The sequence below is a fragment of the Sus scrofa genome, chromosome 8, assembly GCF_000003025.6.
Source record: "Sus scrofa isolate TJ Tabasco breed Duroc chromosome 8, Sscrofa11.1, whole genome shotgun sequence".
NCBI classification, from domain to species: domain Eukaryota; kingdom Metazoa; phylum Chordata; class Mammalia; order Artiodactyla; family Suidae; genus Sus; species Sus scrofa.
Window position 1 is genome coordinate 1,254,843 of NC_010450.4, and position 23,375 is coordinate 1,278,217.

The 23,375-nt window shown below is 60.2% G+C and overlaps 1 protein-coding gene across 5 annotated transcripts in view; it reads right to left on the reverse strand.

The window, feature by feature from the left end:
• Positions 1-23,375, reverse strand: part of ZFYVE28 (zinc finger FYVE-type containing 28) — an 87,522-nt gene that overhangs the window by 29,426 nt on the left and 34,721 nt on the right. For 4 of the 5 annotated variants that reach the window (XM_021100929.1, XM_021100926.1, XM_021100931.1 and 1 more), the window contains exons 2-6: positions 14,406-14,546; positions 5,384-5,521; positions 3,996-4,198; positions 2,615-2,704; positions 1,518-1,607 (exon numbers count right to left, since the gene is read on the reverse strand). In XM_021100929.1, coding sequence (XP_020956588.1) covers positions 1,518-1,607; positions 2,615-2,704; positions 3,996-4,198; positions 5,384-5,521; positions 14,406-14,546 — 662 coding nt within the window. Of the gene's footprint in view, positions 1-1,517; positions 1,608-2,614; positions 2,705-3,995; positions 4,199-5,383; positions 5,522-6,563; positions 7,961-14,405; positions 14,547-23,375 lie in introns of those variants that run through there. The other variant, XM_021100930.1, reaches the window with a different exon arrangement.

Below are 23,375 nucleotides of genomic sequence, written 5' to 3' on the forward strand. Positions count from 1 at the left end.
CTGGACAGGCCAGCCTCGGATGCCCTGCCCCTCCGCGTGGAGCCGAGGAGCGGAGCAGGGTTCAGAAGGGGGTGGCTGAACCTCCTGAGGGGCCGGCCCGCGTAGACGGGGAAGAGCAGACGCGGGGGCTGAACCTGCACCTGCTCACCTGGATGCTGGGAGCTGCAGCGGGAGCAACCAGGCCACGCGGGGCCCTGGAGGCCCAGCCCGGGAGCCAGTGCAGGGGAGCTGGGAAGTAAGCCCCAGAGCTCTCCTTAAATGAACTGTTTCAAGACAAATCCTTAAAGCAAAACCTCATGGAGCCTCACTTCCCCATGTCCCCAGTGTCCCGCCAGCAGCAGGGGAGGGACTGAGAATTCCCGTTAAGCCTGGCACCCCTCAGATCTCAGCGGCACAGCCTGGCTCTGAGGTTGGAGCCCCTCCCCAGACTCCGGGGTCCAGCTCTCCGTCCCGGCCCTTCCCAGCCGGCCCGTCCACCGCAAGGCTCCCAAAGCCAGCCTCCCTTCGCCTGGACAGCCCCGCTCAGCGCACATCCTGCCTCGGGGGCCACAGGCGCTGGAGTGGCTGCGAAGAGCGCAGCACACACAGCACAAGACCCAGAAACACGCGCTTCTGTTTGACGCCCTCGCCTTTAACTGACAACAGACACATTGCCTAAGAGTTCGGGCCTCCCGCGAGGTTTGGAATAGGCTCCTTCCAAGGCTGTGTAAGCTCTCAGGAGGTTCTGGAAAGGCCCCCAGGGCTGGGCGCCCTCCCAAGACCACCCTAGAGACCTCCCAGAGGGAGGGGTGAGGTGGGCCATGCTGGCCTCAGGCCGGCAGGCAGCCGCAGGTGTGGTAGGCAGCCCTGCACGTCCAGAGGTGGCCGTTCAACTTGGGACCTGCATCCCCAGCCCGCCGGCCCCCGGGCTCCCACGTCTTCACCACCCACATGCATGTGGAGTCTCAGGGCAGTGGGAGATGCGTCCGGCCCGGCCCAGGGCATCTGCCTTGCTCGCTCCCTCGTCCCCTGCCCCACACACGACTTGTCGGCTCCCTGTGGTTGAGGAAAGCCTCGGGCCGCCCTGCTGCACTGCCCCTGCCCCCACGTTCCTGCTGCAGCACCCCAGCATCCTGAGGGAGGTGCTCACCCTCAGCAAGCCCCCCGGGACCACCCGCTCCCACAGCCGGGCTGTCACTGTGCTCCCAGGCGCGGGTCCTCCACCCCGGGGCTGCCCGTGTGCGTGGCTGTCGAGCTTCCGTCCTGCTCCAGGCGCTGGTGTTTGGCTGTCCCCCCCGCGCCATCCGGCCTGCGGGTCCCTCCCTCACCAGGCACATGCAGGAGGTGCTCAGAACACCTGCTTTCTCATCCGTGGGACAAGAGTGGGATTGCCTGGTGGCTGCTTGGGGGCTGCTGCACAGCCACCTGTCGGGGAGTGAGTACCACTTGGCACCACCCAGAAGGGGCCTGGCACCACCAGACCTGACAGTCCAGCCAGGTTTCTGCCCAATGACGTCTCAGGCAGGAGGGACACTCACCACACGATGGCCAGCCTGGGGATGGTGAACATGAGGGCCGGCTCGTAGTCGTCAATCATGTCCTGGGTTAGGTACCCGAAGTCCAGGGCCCTGGCCGAGGGGGGCAGACAGTGAGCAGGGGCCATGCATGGCCGGCCTGGAGGGGGCTCGACCCTCAGCCATGCCCACGCTCAGCGGCCAGTCGGGAGAGAGAGGCGGGCAAAGCAGACCGCGGGAGGAAAGGGCCGAGCCCGCTCTGGAAGGCCTGGCGGAGGTGGCTTACAGTCCGCCTCCCCCAGCCTTCCACCGCCAGACCCCGCAGCCCGACCCCACCGCCAGACGGATGAACAGAGAGCGGGGGAAGCGGTGCTTGCGAGGACCGCCATGCCTCCGGCAGCCAAAGTGAGACAGCCCGTCGAGTCCCGGGCTCACCTAACCGGGCGACGGAGACAAGGCAGGCCAGCAGATGCACCGCCCCGAACAAGGTGTCACTTCCCTGAGAACTCCTGGGATCTCTTGTCACCCCAGCCACCCACAGATGGCTTTCTGTACACCCACCAGCACGTGCTGCTGGCACAACGACATTCAAAACAAGAGCTCTTTCCTGTCGTCTTAATTTTTGGCGATTTGGAATTCTCTCTCAATGCATAACAGTGAATAATCAGTCTTCAAAGTTAACAAACTTAGGATGGGACACTAGACAACTTCACAACTTACCTATGTACTAGTCAAATAGGAGGCCCATCCTAGGTTAAACCTTAGTCTCAAAGTCTATTTAGAAAACCTGACCGCAGGCACCCCACATAAGGCAGGACGAGTGTGCAGCTGGTGCGCCCCAACCCCGCCCTCACCCGAAAACCCAGCTCAGCCGCCAGGAAGCAGCAAGTGTTGGGGGGGGGGCGGAGATGAGGAGGTGAGAAGGGAGGCGGGGAGGGAGGCGGGAGGCGGGAGTCCAGCAGCTGAGACTGGAGCCCCGAGCCCTCCAAGGCCACCTGAGCTCCGCCTGCAGGATCTGGGCCCAGAGAAAGGGGACCCCGGGGCTGAGGAAGCGGCCGGGCAGGCGTGAGGCCAGCAGGACGTGGCTGGGGAAGGGGCTGGAGCACCAGAGGGGACCTCACCGCTCCACGGTCTCGCAGAACAGCACGATGACCTCCTGCTGCACGTAGTACTCCCGGGGGGACTTCACGGGCACCATGGCCGACACGTAGCTGCCAACAGAGGGAGGCCAGTGAGGGTCCCCCCACCCCCACCCCCCGGTCTCCCTGAACCCAAGCAGGTAACTGAAAACCAAACCAGGTCCCTCTGACGGCAGCGCGGCCCCATCTCGACAGCTTCGGGAATACAAACCCAGCGCCACGGATTCTGTCCTCCGCCAGAGCTGCTCCCAGCCTCAGGCCTCCTCCAGCCCCTCCTCCCTCCTCTGGGGCCATCACCGCCCAGACCACCGCAGCCTCAAGACTGAACCTGTGTGTGTGGGTGGGGGAACAACCCCTGCCACTCTTTAGAGGACCTCCTGGAAGCTTGGGACTGAGCCTCTGCGGTCCACAGGTGACAAATGGACAATCTCTACAAACCGGCACCACTGTGGCTGGGCTTTGGGTTCCCCTCTTTTTTTTTTTCGGTCTTTTTGCCTTTTGCGGCCTGTGGAGATTCCCAGGCTAGGGGTCTAATCGGAGCTGTAGCCACCGGCCTACACCACAGCCACAGCAATGCAGGATCCAAGGATCCGAGCCGCGTCTGCAACCTACACCACAGCTCACGGCAACGCCGGATCCTTCACCCACGGAGCAAGGCCAGGGCTCGAACCACAACCTCATGGTTCCTAGTCGGATTCGTTAACCACTGCGCCACGACGGGAACTCTGGGTTCCCCTCTTTCTCCTCTGCCCCAGCTCTCTGCCTCTGCAGACACCCCGCAGCCCCTCTCCACATGGAAAGCTTTCTCCCACGGAAGCTGGGGGAGCGGGGGACCCCCACCTCATCTTCTGCAGCCGGTGGGGGGAGGGGGAAGGGCACCGACGGACGGGTGAGCCCCACGGGAGCTCGTGGGGGTGGGGAGGACGCTGTGCCGTTCTGCAGGCCTCCTGAGCTGGAGAGGTGCCTCCGCCCTCATCCCATGGAGCTGGGGGCCCAGCAGGCCCCAGAGCAGCGGCCACCTCATCCCCGCTCGTCCCGGGTCCGAGCAGAGAGGCGATTGGGGTTTGTGCGGAGAGGGCAGCGGGGGTTAGGCACGGGCCGCTGCAAGGCAGGGGTGGGAAGTGGAGGCGGAGGGAGGGCTGGCGGTGCAGCGTCCGTCCGATGGCCTGGGCGCTGCCCAGGGCAGGGTGCTGGGCTGAAGCTCCGCCTGCCTCGCCCCGCCCCCAGCCGGGTCCCGCCCCCTCCCCTGAGCTCCACCCACCGACTCCCTCCTTGGCGCCTCCCTCTGCGGGAGCTGGGGGCGGAGACGGCAGGCCCCCGCGAGCTGCCCCCTCCCCATTGGCAGAGGCTGCGCCCCGGTCACCTCAGCTCGAACTCCGCGAACAGCACGTCGAAGTGCCTCAGCGCCTCCCGCATCTTCTCCGTGTACGTGTTGAGGTCGCGCAGCGCCTGGTCGCGGAGGGCGCCCCGCACGTCCTCCAGGCTGCGGGTCAGCTCCTTGGCCAGCGGCCGCATGGCCATGCTCTCGAGCTCGCGGTTCATGATGATGGAGCCGGCGGCCAGGCACTGCGGGGGCACCGCGGTCAGGGAGGCCCGGAGCCGGCGGCCCCGCCCCGCCCTCCTTCCCACGGGCTCCTACGAGTCGAGTCGCCGCGGGCCGAGCCCGAGAAAGGCCCCCGCCCCCCGGGAAGACTGGTCAGATGAGGGGCAGGGAGGCGGACCCATGGGCGGGGCCAGGCCGGCCTCTTCCCGAGACCCCGCCCCGTGCGGAGCCCCTCCCCCACACGCCCGCCCTCAGCCCGCGGCGCCCGCGCCCGCCTCTCTCTCAGGCGCAGAGCAGTCCTGCGGTGGCCACACGCACTTACTGTGACCCGCACGGGTCTCACTCTGATCCCAGAGGCAGGCAGACCGGGGAGGGCACCGGGGCCCTGGGGGCTCCATGTAGGGGCCTCCGGGTCTAAGGCCTCCTCGCCTCCCCACCGGCCCCACTGACCGGGGCTGGACAGGGCTCCTGAGAGCGCCCACCTCTCCGGGAATAGATGCCTTGTGCAAAGACCCCCCAGCATTAACCCACGGCCCCCAGCACGGCCCCACCCTCGAGACCTACTTTACAGAGGTGAAAGCTGAGGTTAGGGGACAGACAGTCTGTCGGGGGCCACTCCCACCAGCCAGAGCCCCAGCGGGATGCCCCAACCAGGTGGAAGGGCTGAAATGGGGGAGCCGGGAGCGAGCGGGAGGGCCAGGCAGTGTCCACCCAGGATGGAGACCTGAGGGGGAGAGGGAGCAGCCAGAGGGGCAGGGATTTAGGGGCTCACGTCCCCAAGGTCCCCAAGGGGGTAAGTCTGGGTGTCCCACGGGAAACGCTGGCTGGGTGAGGTTGGTCCTGCCTCCCCATCGGAGGCTTGAGGGGCCTCCTCGGGAGGTGAGGTCAAGGTCTGAGGATAGCAGTCCCAGGAGGGCAGTGCTCTTGTAAATATCTGTATTATTGTTGTGAAGAACTGCTTTCAGGCCCCACCTCAGAGAAATCACGCGGGAAACTCGTGTCTGTATTCGCCTGTGTAGTTTTGGGGGGCAGATTCTTGCCTCCCCTGGACCCTAACAGGCTCAGCACCATCCGTAACCCACGGCGGACAGAGGCCTTGAAGGAGACAAGGGGGCCTCCACCTGCAGGTGCACACGGCTGAGCTTCATAGAGACACGGCTGGACACTGCCCAGCACCAGGACCCCAGACCCAGGCGGCCGCCCACTACCTCGGCGCCAAACCACAGCTGGCCAGCCAGGTTGTCGTGCCGGATCTCCTCGGGGAACTTGACACAGAAGTCCCGTGGGGCCCGGTCCTGGGGGATGCACACGTCCATGATCTGGTTAATGATGTTCAGCACGTTGTCCTGGAACGGAAGCAGGAAGTGCGCTGAGCCGCAGCTCCGGGGCTGCTGGGAAAGGGGGAGAAGCAGGCGGCGGGGCGAGACAGGAGCCGCGAGGCCTGCCCTGCAGCTACTACGAGCTTTCCAGAAGTATCCAGAGTGAGGAGCAAATCCCCGCCCCCTCATCCAGTTACGCAGGGCGGACACGGCCCGTTCCCACGCAGACGGCGCCCTCGTGAGAGCTGTGCCTTCCCTGCTCACCCACACTGGGCTCCCTGCGGCCGCGGCCACAACCGCCCCGAGCATCTCTCCGAGCGCCTGCACACAGCTTAGGACAGAGGTGGGGCAACGGACTTGCTCGGTGGACAGGCACACAAAGTGGGTCGTCACTGCCCACCTGCCATGCTGCTCTGATTAACCTTAGAAGCCTGTGCCACCCTGGGCGTGATCACACCACCGTCAGACCAGATCTGTGGCCACACACGGACGTTACCCAGAGACCATGCGTAAGACCACCAGTCTGGAGCCCCTTTTAGTGCATCTACAACCACACGCCGTTCTCTTCTTTGAACTGTCCCGGTCTTTACACATCTCGCATTCATTCAGGGGAATTACAAGACTGTTGAAAGCTTAGCTTGTTTCTTTATTATTAAAGACAAGATCACTGCACATCCATCCCGGGGACACTGGAAGCTGGGGCAGAGGAGGAGCAGCGAGCGTCCTTGGCGCAGAGACTGCTCGTGGCTCCTTTCCTTCCGGCTCTTTCCCCCCGAGGCTGCTTCCAGTCAGAGCTGGGGTCATCCGTGTACACGGTTTTGTCCTCCGCTGCTGTCACTTACTCCTGGGACTCGTCGCCCTCTCCATAAAGCCAGCTCGGCTCCTGCACAGGGCCCATCCTTTCACTTTGCTCTTCCTCTTCTGCTAGACACTCACCGTATTTCTAATTCGCCGCCACCGTGGTGGCCGTGACGCTCTGAATTTTGGGTCAGCCCCTCCGAATCCATTCATTCCCAGAAGTGGCATTACAAAGTCAAGAGTGGAAACTGCATTTAGAGGCTCTGTTTACCTTCTGCCAAACTGCTTTCCAGAAAGGTCACACTCATCGACCCTCTCGCGCTCAGCAGCTTTGTATCTCAGTATCCCTCCGTTCGGTCTTCTGAGGCTCAAGTCTCATTTTTCACTGGCAGTAGATGTGAAAAGTCACTGTGGGCAGGAAGCACGGCTTTCTAATGCAAACAGTCGATGCGCTAAACTCTGAAGGAAGCTCTGCACCTTGAGGAGAATGTTGAGCCTCTACTGCACAAAAAATTAAAATAAAACCCAACAGCAAGTGGTCCTACCACGAGTTCTTTTTTTTTTTTTCGGCCATGCCTGTGGCATGCGGAATTCCCTAGGCACAGCAGTGACCCAAACTGCAGCAATGAAAACGCCGGCTCCTTAATCCACTGAGCCACAGGGGAAATCCCTGAGTTTTTTTTTGTTTGTTTTCATTTTTCCTGAGTTCTTTTTAAAGGCGTTCTGGGTAGGTAGGTCATTTCTCATGATTTAACAAACTAATGAACAAATAATGGCAAAAACGACAGTGAATGCTCAGGTAATGTCCACTGTTATTAAGAGCCAGGGACCTGAGCCCAGGGAGGGGCAGGGCCCGCCCCAAGTTGTGTGGCCTCTTAGTGGCAGGGTGGGAGCTGCCTGAGGACAAGGGCAGGGGCTTTTTTATTCACTAAAGGGTCCACAGTGCTGAACACACAGGGTCCCTCAGTCAGCATTTACTGGGACGTCCGATCCCAGCCAAGAGGGAGTTACAGGAATGAAATTTACCCCAGAAACAATGACAATAATGGAAACCAGGGGTCTCAAGGCCCTGGGCGCCAGGCAACAAGTGACCCCAGAGAGAAGAGGAACAAATGAGATGGGGCTGCGACTGCCCAGCTCCCTGCCTGGAGGGAATGTTCAGGTCATGGCACAGACAGAGGGTACCTGGGTGGGACCCAGCAAACCCCAAGTTGGAGAGACAGAGCAGAGGGTCCCAGGAAGCGAAGGCGGCCGGGATCCAGAGGACAGAGTAGCGGAGAAGGCCGGGCTGCCCAGGGAGACGGCCTGTGGGGAGGCCCCCACATGTTCAGCAGGGCACAGGGCCCTCGTGGTTTGCGGGGTGCTGGGAAGATCCCCCAAGTGTCTTGCCTCAGTAGTGGACTGTGCTTAGCCCTGGACTAAACCCAGCTGTGATTCCACCTAACATTGCTTTTTAGAAGGATCCAAAAAGATCAAACCGTTTCCAAGTAACCAACCTGTATCACAAAACAAAGTTCAAAAGGGGATTTCTCCCTGCGTGGGTTAAGCTTGGCTGCTGCGGAGGCGCAGGTTCAATCCCGGCCCAGCACAGTGGGTTAAAGGATCCAGCATTGTTGCAGCCGTGGCGCAGGTCACAGCTGTGGCTCAGATTCGATCCCTGGCTGGGGAACTTCCATGCTGTGGGTGCAGTGAAAACAAAACAAAACAAAATTTCTCTCTCTCTCTCTTTCTTTTTTTTTGTCTTTTTGTCTTTTTAGGGCCGCACCTGCGGCATGTGGAGGTTCCCAGGCTAGGGGCCGAATTGGAGCTGTTGCTGCCAGCCTACGCCAGAGCCACAGCAACATGGGATCTGAGCCGTGCCTGCGACCTACACCACAGCTCACAGCAATTCTCAAAGGCAAGCATCCAGTGAGAAATTACCGGGCTTGCAAAGAATTGAGAAAATATGGCTCAGGATGAAAAGAAAAAGCCACCCATCAGGATCACCCCAGACCCGACAGAGATGACGGGAAACGGAGTCAGGGGACATCGAGGCAGTTGTCGTAACTGACTCCTGTGTTCAGAAAGTTAGGTAGAGCCAACGAACAAGTAAAATGGTCTCAGACTGATCCATAAACAGAAAGTACAATGTCGGAGGTGGAAAGACAACACACTGGGTGGGATTAGTACAGAAGAGACACAGCAGAAGAACAGAACAATAAACCTGAAGACGTAGCAATTGAAACGTTCCAAATTTACCCGAGAGAATGGTACTTATGCCAGAAGTGACCACCATGAGCCGAAGGACAACCTCAGGAGGGGTTTCGTTTTTTGTCTTTTTAGGGTCAAACCCATGGTATGCTGAGGTTCCGAGGCGAGGGGTCGAACTGGAGCTACAGCTGCCGGCCTACACCACAGCTCACGGCAATGCCAGATCCTTAACTCACTGGATGAGGCCGGGGATTGAACCTGCATCCTCATGGATACCAGTCAGATTCGTTTCTGCTGAGCCATGATGGGAACTCCCTCAGGATGTTAAATATACATTTAACTCAAGACCCAAAAGGAGGAGTAATGAGACCAAAAAACATATATTTGCAGGAATAACGGCTAATATTTTTCCCAAATTTAAGGACAACGATAAACTCATAGGTCCAAGAAGTTCAATGAACCCTCGCACAGAAAACTCTAGCAAACCACAGCACAATGAAGTTGATAACAACTAGTAAGAAGAGAAAATCTTACTAGCAGCAAGAAAAAAAAATGTACGAAGAACAAAGGCAACATTAGATTTCTCACCGGAAACAGCCAAGTAAGAAGAACGGCAGGAGCTCTCCGAAAGGTTGAGGGAAAATACTGAACAACCTACAATCCCAAACCCAGCAAAATACCTTTCAAAATTGAAGGTAAAATAAGAACTCATGCCCAGAGGACCTGCACCACAAGAAATGCTTGATGACGCCAGCGGGAAACCGAGATCCTCAGGCAGGGACGGAGGGACCGGAAAGGGTGGCTGCGCAGGGAAACGCAGGATTCGTTAGTGCTTTCACCCTTCCGTTGGGAAATTCGACTGTTGAAGCAAAAACACTGACAGCATCCTGTGAGTCTAAACCCCCGTGAAAGGAAAACGGACAGCAGAGATGCTGACACAGGACGTCCGTGACACTGGCCGTGGGGAAGGCGCGAGACAGGAGCCTCTTCCTGCTGGGTCAGCTGTGGTCACTGTTGCTGCCCTTGTGTGCGCGGGTCGGGTGGGTGGACAACCAGACGAGCAGTTAACTAAAAACCCGAACCATGTGAAAACCTCCACAGACACCGAGAGCGCCCTGGGAAAAACCTGCATCCACCTGTTCCCGAGCAAACGCTCGGCATGCTCTGCATGGAGGGCCACGTCCGGAGTCCGAGAGCATCTACGAGCCCCGGCGACAGCTGGCATCACGCTGGATGACGAACAACTGAATGCGTTTCCCAAAACTGATCTCTAGATTTAGTGCAGCCCCGATCGGAATCTCGGCAGCCTTCTCTGTAGACAGCTACGAGCTGTTTCTGAATTTCATATGCAAACGCAGACAACTTGGAGCAGCCACGACCACGTTGGAATAGAACGACGTTGGAGATCTGACGCCATCTGATATTAAGACTTATTACGAAGCTACAGGAATCAAGACACTGTGACGCTGGCTTTAAGACAGAACAGGCCTTTCCGTCGTGGCACAGCGGTAACGAACCCGACTAGGATCCATGGGGACACAAGTGTGATCCCTGGCCTCGCTCCGTGGGTTAAGGATCCAGTGTTGCCGTGCGCCGCGGTGTAGGTGGCAGACTCAGCTTGGATCCCGCGTTGCTGTGGCCGTGGCGTAGCCTGGCAGCTGCAGCTCCAATTCAACCCCTAGCCTGGGAACGTCCATATGCTGTGAGTGCGGCCGTAAAAAAAAGAAAGAAAGAAAAGAAAAAGGACAGATCAACAGAATAGACTTGAGAGCCCAGAAATAGAACCAAACAGATATGGACAACTGACACTCAGTAAAGATGCAGAAGCATTTTAGCACAAAAAAGACAGTCTTTCCCGTGAGAAAGGATTGTCTTGCAACAAATGATGCTGGAACAACTGAAAACTCATTTGCAGAAATACACGCATGTTGGTCGAAAGCTCATATCATATGTTAAAGTCGAGTCAATATGGATCACAGACCTACACATAAAACATAAAACTACAAAGCGTCTGAAAGAAAACAGAAAATCTGATGGCCTTGGTGAGGCCAAGCTTCCCTGGGTGACAGCGAAAGCATGATTTAGATAGGAAAAAATAGAGAAATGGAGCTTCATCAAAATGTGAAGGGTATGCCCTTCAAAAAACTGCTAGGAGCATGAAAAGATAAGCCACAGGTTGGCAGAAAGTATTTCTCACTGGAAAAAAGTATTTACAAGTCACCATCAGATAAGGGGTTGGCATCCAGGCCACATCGGAACCCTCCAAAGTCGATAAGCAAACAACTCGCCCACCGCCGCGAGCCCACGCGCAGGGCAGCTCTCCTGGACAGACGCCCCGGGGCCGCAGGTCTTGGGCCATCACAACCAGGCATCTGGCCACGGCAGACAGGAGCCTGGGGACCCTTCTCTCCAAGCACCCACCTCTGCCAGGAGGGACACCAGGATCTTCCCACGCGGGGGTCCTGGGGTGTCCCTCAGCCGCTGTGGCCACATTAACTGTCACGCCACAGACCCACAGCAAGGAGCCACCTGCGTCACCAAAACCCGTCCGAGCAGCCGCGCCGGGCAGAGTCCACGGCACACGCGGCCACTCGGCTCTCTTCACGGAACCATCGCCGCCTCGGCGCCCTCGTGGTGACAGGTTAGGGCGCAGCTGAAGAAACAGGCCAGTGGCACAATTCCCCGGGAGCAAGGCCAAGCCCACCCGCATCGTGACTCCAAACCCAACGGCCTCGCGTCCTGGGGCTGCAGGGACAAAGGCCCCGGTGGAGGCTCAACTGCAGGCCTTCATCTCCTGGTGGCCCTGGAGGCTGCGTGTCCTCGGCTTCCCGAGGGCGCCTTCTCCCCGTGGCCTCTCAGCTCGTCCCTCTGTGCGTGTCTGTGTCCTAGAGCCCCCTCTTGTGAGGCCCCCATCGGACTGGATTGAGGTCCGCCCATGACCTCCTTTCACCTTGACTTCCCGTGAAAGCCCCTCTCCAAAGGCAGTCACATCCGGACGCTCCGTGATTTAGGGCCTCAGTCCCTGAACTGGGGGGGAGGGGGAAGAAGACACGAGCCCAGAGCGACAGCCCAGGATGCGTTTCGATCGGCCGCGCCATCGGAGGGTTTCTGAAGGCCGTTATTGTTTTCTGAAGCAAAAGAGAAAATGCAAACTCTTGCAGTGCCGTCAGAAACCACCTGCGCGGTGTACGCTTGGGCCCTCGGTTTTCCGAAAGCAAGTTTGGTTTATACAGATGTGCACGGCTGAGACGCCTTCTAACAGGGATCAGAGCCGGCGCAGGGCGGGGGAACCACAGCGCACCTGGGTGCCGCTCAGCACCCCGCGCGGCGCCACCGGGAAGCCCGCTCAGGCTTCTCCTTTCAAGTCCAGCCCCGTGTGTCTCACAGTGTGGACCAGAGGGTCTACAGTTTACTGGGCATCGACCCTGCGCCTGGTCAGGTTGGAGGCTTAGCTAAAAGACCCCCTTCAAGGCAGAAGGTTCAAAACAGCAGACCCCGCATGGCACTGACCTGCCGGGCTGCCCCCAGCCAGAAGGAGCAATCCGGGCAGCAGCGAGCCCCACGTGTGGCCCCTCCAGGGGCTCCTGCAGAGCAGAGCCGGGCCCAGCTGGTGCTGCCAAGCGCGCCCCACACAGGAGTCCCCTGCTCAGCCAAGGCTCCACCTGGTCTAACTGGACCTGGGAGGCCTGAGGTGCCCCGGACAGGGGGCCGAGCCACTGCTCACAGCCGAGGAAGTCCAGACCTGGGTACTTGGCAGGGGCAGCAGGGGCATCTGGGAACTGACTCACAGATGCAGGGAATGTCGGGAGGTGGGGGGGCCAGCTAAATCTGGAGTCGGGCGACCTCCCCAGGCGACAGTGCTCTAAAGTCAAGGCCATCAGGTGGTTGGGGAGCGAGGGTGCAGCCAGCCACCCCCGTCAAAGCTGCGCGGTTTATCTGCGGATCCCCAGGCTTTGCACGCCGTGACGGCCTGCACGTCACCCCAGCACACAGGCCTTTGCCCAACCCCTCCCTGACGGCCGCGACCTGCCAAACGCCCACCTTCCCAAGTCTGCCTGGTTCCCGGGACGTCATCCAGCCTCCGCGCTGGGGCAGCTCTGCAGGCGAGTGCTGCCCAACGAGTGAGCGAGTCTACGAGTGAACGGACGGACGAGCGGGTGAGTGAGCGAGTGATGAATGAACAAATGAGCGGGTGAGTGAGTGAATGAGTAAGTGAGTGAACAGACGGATGAGCGAGTGAGTGAATGGCAGCCTCATGAAGGTCAAAGAGAATGTGAAACAGCGAGGACAGTAAGAAACGAGAAGCCCGATTCCAGAGACGCCGGAACTGAAAACCACCGCCCAACGCCAACAGCTGCGCTCTGCAGACACTCACTGCGGTTGGAGCCCCAGGAGCCGTCCACTTAAACCAGTGTCATAGTGACAAGTCCATCAAGTTCCAGACACACTCCGAGGCTCGCTCTGGCGGCCCCTTTCCCCTTCTCCCGGGAGGGCCGCTGTGTCCAGAGCCAGGACGGGCGCGCCTCAGCCACGACGTCCAGCCGTGCGGGGGGGCGGGCAGGACGGAGTCCGCACCGCTGCTGCCCTCCTCTGCCAGGGTCCCCAGCACCATCACCCACGGGGCGGCTCCCTGCACCTCAGCTGTTGCGCTGACACCCTTCCTGGGAGGCTGTGCACCTGGCAGAGGGGTCCCTGGGGCCGCCCCCAATAAGCCCTGGCTCCGAGCCTCTGACGGGCTTCTCGGGGACAGCACGCCATGCATGTTGCCACAAGGTGTTGCTGGGGGACTGGGCGCAGCCCGTGTCACTCCCGGGACGGGGTTCTGGAAGCTGGTTTCCCTGGACCTCGCCCCTCGGCCCCGTCCCTTCGCTGGTTCCACTTTGCAGCCTCTTGCTGCCGTGGATCACAGCCCTGAGGACGAGTGTGTGAGTCCAGCCCTGCGTGTCCTCCTGCTGGACACTGGCGGTGGCCCCGGGGCCACGGACATGAGGGTCTTTAGAGAAGAGTGAGAAACGAAAGGTGCTTGTGTTGCTGTGAGTGAGGGACTCAAGCTGATTTTATGGCGCATCTCTCGACCTCTCTCGAGCTGTTTCATCCGCCTCAGACCCAGCCCGGTGCTCCCTCTGTGATGAGCGCGGCCCTGGCTTTCACGCCACCCGGTCAGCCCATGTCACATGCAATCACAGTGGCCACTGAGCAGCCTGAGCAGGCCTGGGAGCAAACACGGTGCCTGCGGGGAGCTCTCCGCTGCTGAGGGAGGAGTGAGGCCGGGCGTCAGAGGCCTCCCAGGTGCCAGGGCTGCGGGCGCCACGACTAGCTGGTCAGAGACCCTCCTGGCCCCTCGGGTCCCGGATCCTCCGAGAGACGGGCTGGGGGAGGTGTGGTCCTCCTGCTCCGTCAAGGACTGTGTGGGAACCCAACTCCCCTGAAGCTTAAAACACAGGAGGACCTCTGCTGGCCCGACTCTGCCCGCTCTGCGACCCGGGACCCACGCCCCAGCCCCCATTCCCCAGGGGGCAGAGGCTCCAGCCCGAGCTGTGGACTGGATACATGGAGAAGATTCTGGAACCTGGTGACGACCCTGACTGTCACTTGACCAGATGGCTTCATCCACATGCTCTCATGCTGGTGATGCCTCCGAGGCGGTTGGTGAACCAGGTGGAATTTTCAGCAGCGGGAAGTGGTGGTGCCCGAGCGAGGGTCCCGCCACCCTGCCAGCTGTGCCCGGGCCCCAGGCCCCTCCCCCTCCCCCACTGGTTCCTGGTCCAAGGGTGGCCTGTGAACGTGCCATCTCACCCACCCCTGTCCCCGTGCTGTCCTGCTCAGGATGCCCTCCTCCGCCCGTCTCCAGCACCCGGCCGGCCCTCCCGACAGGTGCCCAAAGCAGGTGACCGCACTCCATCCCCACCGGCCCGCCGCTCACCTGGCAGGAGCGGAACTGGCTGACGAGCAGCGTGCAGCGCTGGGGGTCCTTCCGCCCGTCCAGACTGTCCAGCTCGGCGGCCACCTGGCTCAGCTCCTCGTCGGCATGGTAGAACTGAGCCAGCAGCTGCGGGTCCGACCTCTGCGGGGAGAGGGGGCAGGTGACCACGCGGCATTGCCTTGTCCCCTGCAGCCCCCAAGGTGCCAGGGGCTGTAGGGCCCAGAAGCCGGCATCTCCGTGGGGAGGCCAGGCGCGGAGCCCCCCCGCGACCACCACAGACAAGGGGCTGGGGCGCGGGGCCACGGGACAGTGGAATCAGCTCTTAGGAGCTTTGTTCATAAAACTGAACACGTGCTAAAGACAGCGGCTGAGGGAAGGCCGCCCCTGCTCCACTCAGCCCTCGGCCCGGCTCCGCGACGCCAGGAGATGCTGCTGCTTTGCGGCAGGAAACGCTTTGCTCAGAGGCTCGCCTCTCACTAAATGGCCGGGGGTTCTGATTCTGGCTCTTCAGGCACAGCCACCACACTCAGAGCCAAGTCCCAGCTCCCTGCGTCTCCCTGGGCCTGCAGGCCACCCTGACTGCCCCCCTCCTCCCCACCCCAGCCCCTCCGGCCACACAGGAGGCTCACGCCCGCCCCAGGGGCCTTTGCTCTGTGCTTCCTCTGGCCAAGCTGCCAATGGCTTGTCCCCTGGGATGTGAGTTTCCAGGATTAGGACAAGCCCACAGGGAAGGCGACAAAGCCCTAACACATCTTTACAAAAGGCACTCTTCATGCTCCGGCAGAGAAAGACAACAGAGGAGACACCACATGAACCCTTCGTACCCTCTTCCTTCTGCCTAAGAATCCTGCACGGCTGTGTTTACAGCCTGCACGGCTGGTCAGGAGGTGGCTGATGGTCGTCGTTTCTCAGCTCGAGCTCAGTGGAGCCTTGCTCTGCCCCCCGCCCCCGTGGCCTGTTCCACGGAGGTCCTTCCTCTGCTCAGGGTCTTAGTCACCAAGTTCCCCAACATTTAACGGGAGAGCAGAGGGGATTCACCCTCCCACCCACCCATCCACCCATCCATCCAGCAAAGGCGCCTGACACCCATTCTGCCAAGGACGCAGAGCCCCGGGGCACGGTGGGAAGAGCACAGGCCCAGACCCCTGCCTGCCAGCACCCGGCATCCCCTGCGCTCCCAGGTCCCCTCGGTGATGAGCCAGGAACCAGGCTGGGGTCCGGGGCCTGGCAGTATCCCTTTGCCCCTGCTGTGCCGACTGGAAGGAGAGGGAGGGTGGTGGGAAGGGACCCCAGGGCAGCCGTGCCCTGCTCTGCAGGCGCAGAGACCCAGGGCTCTGAGCACACATGCACACACATGCACACACGGCAGCTGTCGGTCAGCCTCTGCCTCCATTGGTCCCGGCTTCCCAGCCCTCATCCAGAGGAAGACCTGGAGCGGCTGCCCCAGTGCCTTGTTACGTCACACCCGGGGCCTGCCCTTTGGGGGTGGGGGGCTGCAGCAAAGGGCGGGGGAGTCGACCCAGTCACCCAGCCCTCGAGAGTATTTCTGATCCCAAATCCCCCAGTTCCCCTCCAGCAGAGGGCATGGGACAGGGATGGAGGCAGGGTCATAGCAGGTGCAGTCACACGGCAGGTGCCTGGAGCCCTCCTGGTGGAAACAGAGCTAAGGGTGCGACACAGGGCCTTCCAGGCATTGCTCTTGCAGCCCAGCTGACAGGCCAGGGGCTGGGCCTGGGCACTGGCTAGGATGCCTCCAGGACGCTGAGTCTCTCCCAGGAGACAGTGGGCACCACGCTAGGGGTGGGGGCCAGAGCTGTGCAGAGAACAGCTCAGGCTCAGGCTCTGCCCCGGCACCACCAGCCCCACCCCGCACTCAGGGACCTCGGATCCAAGCATTCTCACCAAGTGCCCAGCTGCACTCGGCTCCCTCTGCTGCCAGCTGTGCCCCGACGGGAGGTGGCCGCTGAGCCAGCCTTCAGGAAGGCCAACCCTGGCCCCCTTTCGCTCTCGTTGGCCCCAGAGTCTCCCTTGTGGGACCCGGGAGGGGGACTGAGACTGAGGGGGCTTCGTGCCCCTCAGCTTACTCACATGCACACTCACACACACTCATGCACTCGCATGCTCTGTTTGGAGAGGCTGACAAACCACCACCACCTGTGCCCACGTGGGACTGGGAGCCATGTCTGCAGGTGTGCCTGTGAGGACATGTGTAAGTGCACTTGTGTGAGTATGTGCACAAATATGGGGACACGGCACCTACTAGTGTGTGTGCACGCATGCTTGTGCATACACGTGCATGTGAGCACTTCGTCAGGGTGCTCTGTGTGCATTGTACACATACATGTGCGTGCACGTGCGTGGCACAACCACACGTGTGAGTGTACTGGAAGTACTGCACACCTGTGTGTGTGCGCATGCGTGTATGCGCGTGTGAAAGACTGAGTGCACACGTGTACAGTCTGGAGGGGGGGGGGGGAGGGGGGGGCTGACACTCCAAATGGCACCTTCGCCCGCTGTCCCCGCCAGCCCACGTCCCTCCACTGTGGCCCGTTTGGACCCACTTCCCATCCTGGAGCCTCCTCTTAGCTTCAGGGTGGAAGCTGGGGGGAGGGAGAGACACCCGTGCCCTCCGACTCCCCCCAGTCATGGTTCAACGTCATGCCTTCAGGGCCTGGCAGACCACACATGGGGAGAAGGCAAAAGGGAGTGGGGGGCCTGTGCGGAACTGGCGAGGGCAGGCCTTCCCAGGCAGAGGCAGGGCATGAAAACAGCAGCACCAGCACGGGGTGCACCCCAGCCCCCCGGAGCCTCCATGGCCTCCATGGCCATGAGCACAAACACCCCAAACTCCGCTTGGGCTCTCCCTGGGGGTGCAGGGCAGGGCGGTGGCCACCTTGGGATCGTAAGAGACAGACCTGGGTTCACCTTGCCCTGCTGCTGGATACCAAAGACCTTATGACCAGGAGCTCCTGTCGTGGCTCAGCAGTAATGAACCCGACTTGTAGCCGTGAGGATGCGGGTTCGATCCCTGGCCTTGCTCAGTGGGTTAAGGATCCTGAGTTGCTGTGGCTGTGGTGTGGGCTGGCAGCTGCAGCTCCAATGCAACCCCTAGTCTGGGAACTCCCAGATGCCGTGGGTGCAGCCCTAAGAAACAAAACAAAACAAAAGACTTTACGGCCAGACCTACAAAGTGTTGACCATTAGCCAGCAGAGAGCTGTACACACGCACGGGCACACGCAAACACACGCAGCAGAGATTAGAGAATCCAGAAAGTAATTAAAAGCCTAGCGGTTGTCTTGTTGCAGCACAAAAGGCCTGTGTGATTTGACAGCTGAGGTACAGTCCGAGGCATCTTCCCAGCCCCTCAGGCCTGGGGTCTCCAACAAAGGATCCAAAGTTCTTACTGCGTCCGCCACACCCACGCGAGACCCCAGCCGCTGCGGAGACAACACCGCCAGGCAGGGCTCCCAGGCCCCGAATTAACGCCACTTTCAACATCCAATCTGCTGATTAACAGAATCCAAAAGGAACTGTCGGTGCTACATCTGCACTTCTACGTGTGCAGAAGACAAACACGGCCTTTCAGCCCACTCATCTCTCGGACCGGCGCCGTCCAGCAGGGCACGTTAGCCCTCAGGGCAGCCGCGAGGCGGGACCGACGACCGGGGACGATGAGCATCAGCCAGCCTCGGTCAACAACATTTTTATTTTATTTTATTTTATTTTTTTGGCCACACCCACAACACATGGACGTTCCTAGGCCAGGGATCGAATCAGAGCCGCAGCTGCGACCAACTCGGGATCCTTAACCCACTGTGCCGGGCCCAGGGCTCAAACCCGCACCTCCACAGGGCCCCAAGCCACTGTCGTTAGGTCCTTAACCTGCTGTGCCACAGAGGGAACGCCTCAACAACCTTTTCAGGTTAAATTTTATCTGTACCACATCTCAATCCATTCACCTGTCGATGGGTGTTGAGGTGGCTTCCGTGTCCTGGCTGCTGTGAACACAGGGCTGCAGGCATCTCTTTGAATGAAAGTTTTGTCCAGATACACGCGCAGGTGTGGGACTGCTGAATCACACAGTGGGTCGATGCTCAGTTGTCTGAGGAGCCTCCGTACCGTTTTCCACAGTGGTTGCACTAAAATGCATTCCCACCAAGAGCGTCGGAGGCTCCCTTTTCTCCACGCCCCTCCAGCATGTGTCATTACTAATGGCCATTCTGATGGGTGTGAGGTGGTACCTCACTGCAGTTTTGATTTGCATTTCTCTCATAATTACTGATGCGGAGTAGTTTCTCATGTGCCTGCTGGCCAACCCCCACATCTCCTTCGGAGACATTCTCTTTGGGTCTTCTGCCCATTTTTCAGTTGGGTTGTTTGGTTTTTTGCTGTTGAGTTGTATGAGTTGCTTGGGGGTTTTGGAGATTAAGCCCTTGTCAGTTGCATTGTTTGAAACTAATTTTTCCCATTCCCTAGGCTGTATTTTTGTCTTTTTTACGGTTTACTTTGCTGTGCAAAAGCTTGTCACTGGTTTATTTTCGTTTTTATTTCTGTTGCCTTGGAAGACTGACCTAAGAAACACTTGTACCGTTGATGGGAGAGAATGCTTTGCCCGTGTTCTCTCCTGGGAGTTTGCTGGTCTTGTCTTCCGTTGAAGTCTTTAAGCCACGCTGAGTTTATTTTGTGCATGGTGTGAGGGTGTGTTCCAGTTTCACTGATTTCCACGCAGCTGTCCAGTTTTCCCAGCACCACTCGCTCAAGTAAATTAAATTTTAAATTAGACTTTTAAATGTCCCCAAGTAAAATGTCCACAAAAAAGAGAATCAAATGATATAAATAGGAGACGTACTCACCCTGTTTTGAAATAAAAACTGTAGGAGAGGGAGCTCCTGCTGTGGCTCAGTGGAAACGAATCTGAGCAGTATCCATGAGCATGTGGATTTGATCTCTGGCCTCGCTCAGTGGGTTAAGGATCCAGCATTGCTGGGAGCTGTGGTGCAGGTTGTAGATGTGGCTCAGACCCGCATTGTTGTGACTGTGGTGTAGGCCAGCAGCCGTGGCTCTGATTTGACCCCTAGCCTGGGAACTTCCGTATGCTGCACCTGCAGCCCTAAAAAAAATATAGAAGAATAAAACAGAACCCAGCAGGATTTTTTTTTTTTTTTTGGCACATGATGTCAATATTTTTCTCAAAAATAAATTCCTACCGGTGACAGTTTTCACTGTTATGAGACAAAAATAAAATTCATGAAGACAGCGTTTAGCTTAGGAGGTTAGATGACTCGTGACAAGCAACCCCGCAGAAGGCAGGAGAGAACACACAAGAACAAAGCAGTGCCGCCTAAGTCCGAAGTGGAAAACTTCACTGATTCAGAACGAATGCTGTAACTCTGATGAAATGCTGCATTTCTTCAAACACCCGCTCCATGACGGAGGATGGGGATTCAGGATGCAGATGTGGACGGGGTCGTGGGAGGCAGGATGCAGGAGGAAGACGTGAGCGCAGGTCCTGGCCTCGGGTGCCCATCTGAGCCGGGCTGTGAAGATGCTGGAGTGTCCCCAGCCCTTGGGAGGCTGGCCAGCTGGGCAGGGCAGGATATAGCAGGAACCACAAGCATCCCCAGCCCCGCGCAGAGCTCGTGCCTGACTGAGGACCTCGGAGCCTGCCGCGAGGTGGCCCTAGACTGACCCAAGTCAAGAGACTGAAGCTCATAAAGAAAATCCATGTCCCAGGTCACTTCAGCGGACACACTGGCGCCAGCAGTCACTCAGTTCTCACCCTAAGGACACTCAGGGTCCACATGGGAAAGGGAGGAGGTGAGAGAGGCCAGGGGGCAGCCTCTTCACGCCTCTCACTTCCCGCTACAGCCGGAGGAACGGCAACGGATGCCTGTCACACCAGGGCAGCAGCACGATCTCAGCCAAGCCCCAGCAAAGGGAGATGGCAGGAGGCAGATGGCAGGACAGGTGGGCAGGACAGATGGTGGCCAGGCAGCATGGCCAGATCAGAAAGGCCCAGCACCCTCACCCTTACCCCCAGGGTAAGCCCAGCAATGGACTGCAGCCCCGGGGGTGTGCGAGGAGTCCTGCCCTCCTCCTACCCACTGCCCTGACCCAGCAGCTGTCCCAGGACACGAACTGAGCTCCGAATGCCGGTTCCCAAGACATACCACCCCACGCAACCCCCGCCACCCTAACGCTCAGCAGAGGAGAGACTCCCAGACCCCCAGCCAGGTGGGCTTCAGCTGGACAGAGTGCAGGGAGCTCGGGGGTGAGGGCTGGGAGCCCAAGGGGCCAGCCCAGGCCTCTCTTGGACCAGCTTTCCAACAAAGCCTCAGACTCCCCACCGTGACCCCCCAACCCGAGCACCGCAGAGAAACCAGAGACAAGCCTCAGGTCACGCACCGAATTTGGCCGTCCTCCAGCTGTGCCTCCTGAGCTGCTGATCCTCACGCACTGGGCACAGAAGCCGCTGCCCAGGCCACAGTGGACCGCCAAGGAAACCCACTGACCACTGGTCACCAGGACCAGAACCCCTCACTCCCTGCAAACACTGACCCAGGCCCTCCTGCAGGTCTGCCCCTACTGAGCAGCCAGTACCCACAGCCCCAAAGGTGGCCTTGTCCCCATCAGCATACCCCAGGGGCCACCAGGCCCAAGTCCTGCCGAGCTGGCCACACCACCAGCCAGCCCTCAGAGGATCTGGTGCCCTAGGTGGGCACGCACTCCTGTCATTACATGGTGGCAGCCCTGTGACAATGGCAACCATCGAGACTGGTTACTCCCGCACCCAGCCCCACCCACGGCCTGCCTCCCCCACCCAGGCGCCTCCCCCAGGGCTCCCTCGGGTGGCCCCCCTCCCATCCCTGCTCTCTCTCAGGACTTGGGTGCCCACCCTCCCCGTGGCCTTCAGGTCTAGGACGGGGCCCAGCCCTGGACACCTCCCATGCGCATGGTGCCCTGGACCTGCCCAGCCGCTTCCCACCGAGACGCGGGCAGACCAGGCTCTGGCGGCTTTGGGAATTGGTGTGCGAGGTTCAGGTGCAGTTTAACCACAAAGATAAGCCCCCGTGTCATCTAACTCCCATGATCCAATCCCACTTCCAGGAAGGTTAGGGCTATTCCCCAGTCTACACAAAGGTCATACTCCACACCAGTGAGCAGTCCCACCTGTCACTCGGCCTCCCTGACAGAGGAAGGCCTCTTCCACGACTCAGTTTCCCTCCTGGCACCTGCTGGGGAGTGAGGGCAGGAGCAGCACAGAGCCAGCATCCCCACTGGCACCATGTGGCCCCAAGGGCAGAATGCTGGGTGCCCCCAGGCCTCGGGCTCGGTGGCTCAGGGTCCAGGCTCTTGAGCCCACAGTAAGTCAGCTTTGCACGGACACTGCAGTATGTTTGTCCAGGGAGCGTCTATCACCCTGGGAGGCTGGCCTGTCCTGGGCTACAGACCAGAAGATCACTGCTGAACCCCAGGACGCATCCTCCCTGGGCAGGTGCCAGTGGACAGCCAGCCGGCCCCACATGTGCCTCCTGTCTGACCTGGAAGTACAGATGGCCTGTCCTCAGTTGTGCGGGGGCCACAGCCAGGCCACTGTGGGCCCTGCTGCCTCGTGGGCACAGCCCTTTGCAGCAAAACGCTGCCAAATGCTTGCCCAGGAAAGCCCGAAGGCTTATGTTCGATTCACATCAATAAATATTTTATGCGGATGAAATAATAACAGACACAAGCCACTCTGATCAGAGGAATCAAGGGCCCTCCAGATCACGGGGTGCAAACGGCAAGAGGACCCAGGTGGGCACCGGACTTAGAGGATATGTGCTGGTCAGGGCTCGGTCACCTGCCTGCGGTGACCTCATCCCAGGCCTCCATTTACCATCGACAAAGTGGGCATAAAGCACACGGGGTGCCTGGCATGGCGCCCAGGGCAAAGCGGACACTGGGCAGTCTGTACCCGGAGCAATTAAAACCTGTACCTGGTCAATAAAAACCAAGGCGGTGGAGGCATTTGACCAGAGAAGTAAGACGCTAAGGAACCACATCATTCCTGAGCGCATGGCCCCCCAGCGCGCGGACCTCGCCCGGGCAGAGCCGCGGGGACCTCACCCCAGGAGGCGGCCTGACCGACAGCGAAGGAGTCCTGGGGCAGGACGGGCGCGGCCACGGTGCGGGATCCGGCGGGCTTGGGCGCTCTCGGGTCCTTCCCTGGGCCTCAGGCAGGCGGCGCCCAGAAGAGGGGCGCAGGAGGCCGGGTGCAGGGAACCCGAAGGCAGCAGTGGGCGGGGCCTGGGGCGCGGGCGGGGCCCTGGCAGCAGGTGCCCGGGTGAGCCCGGGGAAGAGCGGCGCGGAAGGAGGAAGAGACCAGGCCCCGAACGCGAACGCGGGGGCCGCACATCTCCCGGGGCAGGACCGGCTCCTGGCGCAGCGAGCGAGCGGGGGCCTCCGGGCCGCCTCCCCTCAAGGCTGGGAGGTGGCGGCGTCCGCAGAGAGCGACACGGGAGGGACGAGGGGCCGGCGACCGGCAGCGGGAGAAACCAAGAGGGCACGAGGGCACGGACGCCGGCGCCGCCACTCCCGGCCTTGCCACGGGGCGCTGACCTCCTCGCTGCCTCCGGAGCGCGCTCGTGCCCGTGCGCGCGCCCTCACACCTGGACGCGACCCGGGCGAGCAGAGACGTGTCCTGCTCGCCTGGCCCCTCTGGCCTGCCAGCCCGGCCCATCCTCCTCTCTCACCCTTCAGAGCCTGTAACCCTGGGCCCGAGCTGGGGACGCGGAACAAGCGCCAGGCCTGGCGGTGGGAAGCCCTTCTCCGACTCCAGGCCGGGCCGTGGGTTAGCAGCTTGGAGGGGCACCTCCACTCCGGAAAAACCTCCCCTGAGCCAGCTGTGGAGTGAGGAAAAGTGGACGCTGGGCGGTCAGACCCAGGCTGAGGGTGCTCCCTCTACCCCACAGGAGGGGTGCCTAGGGGAG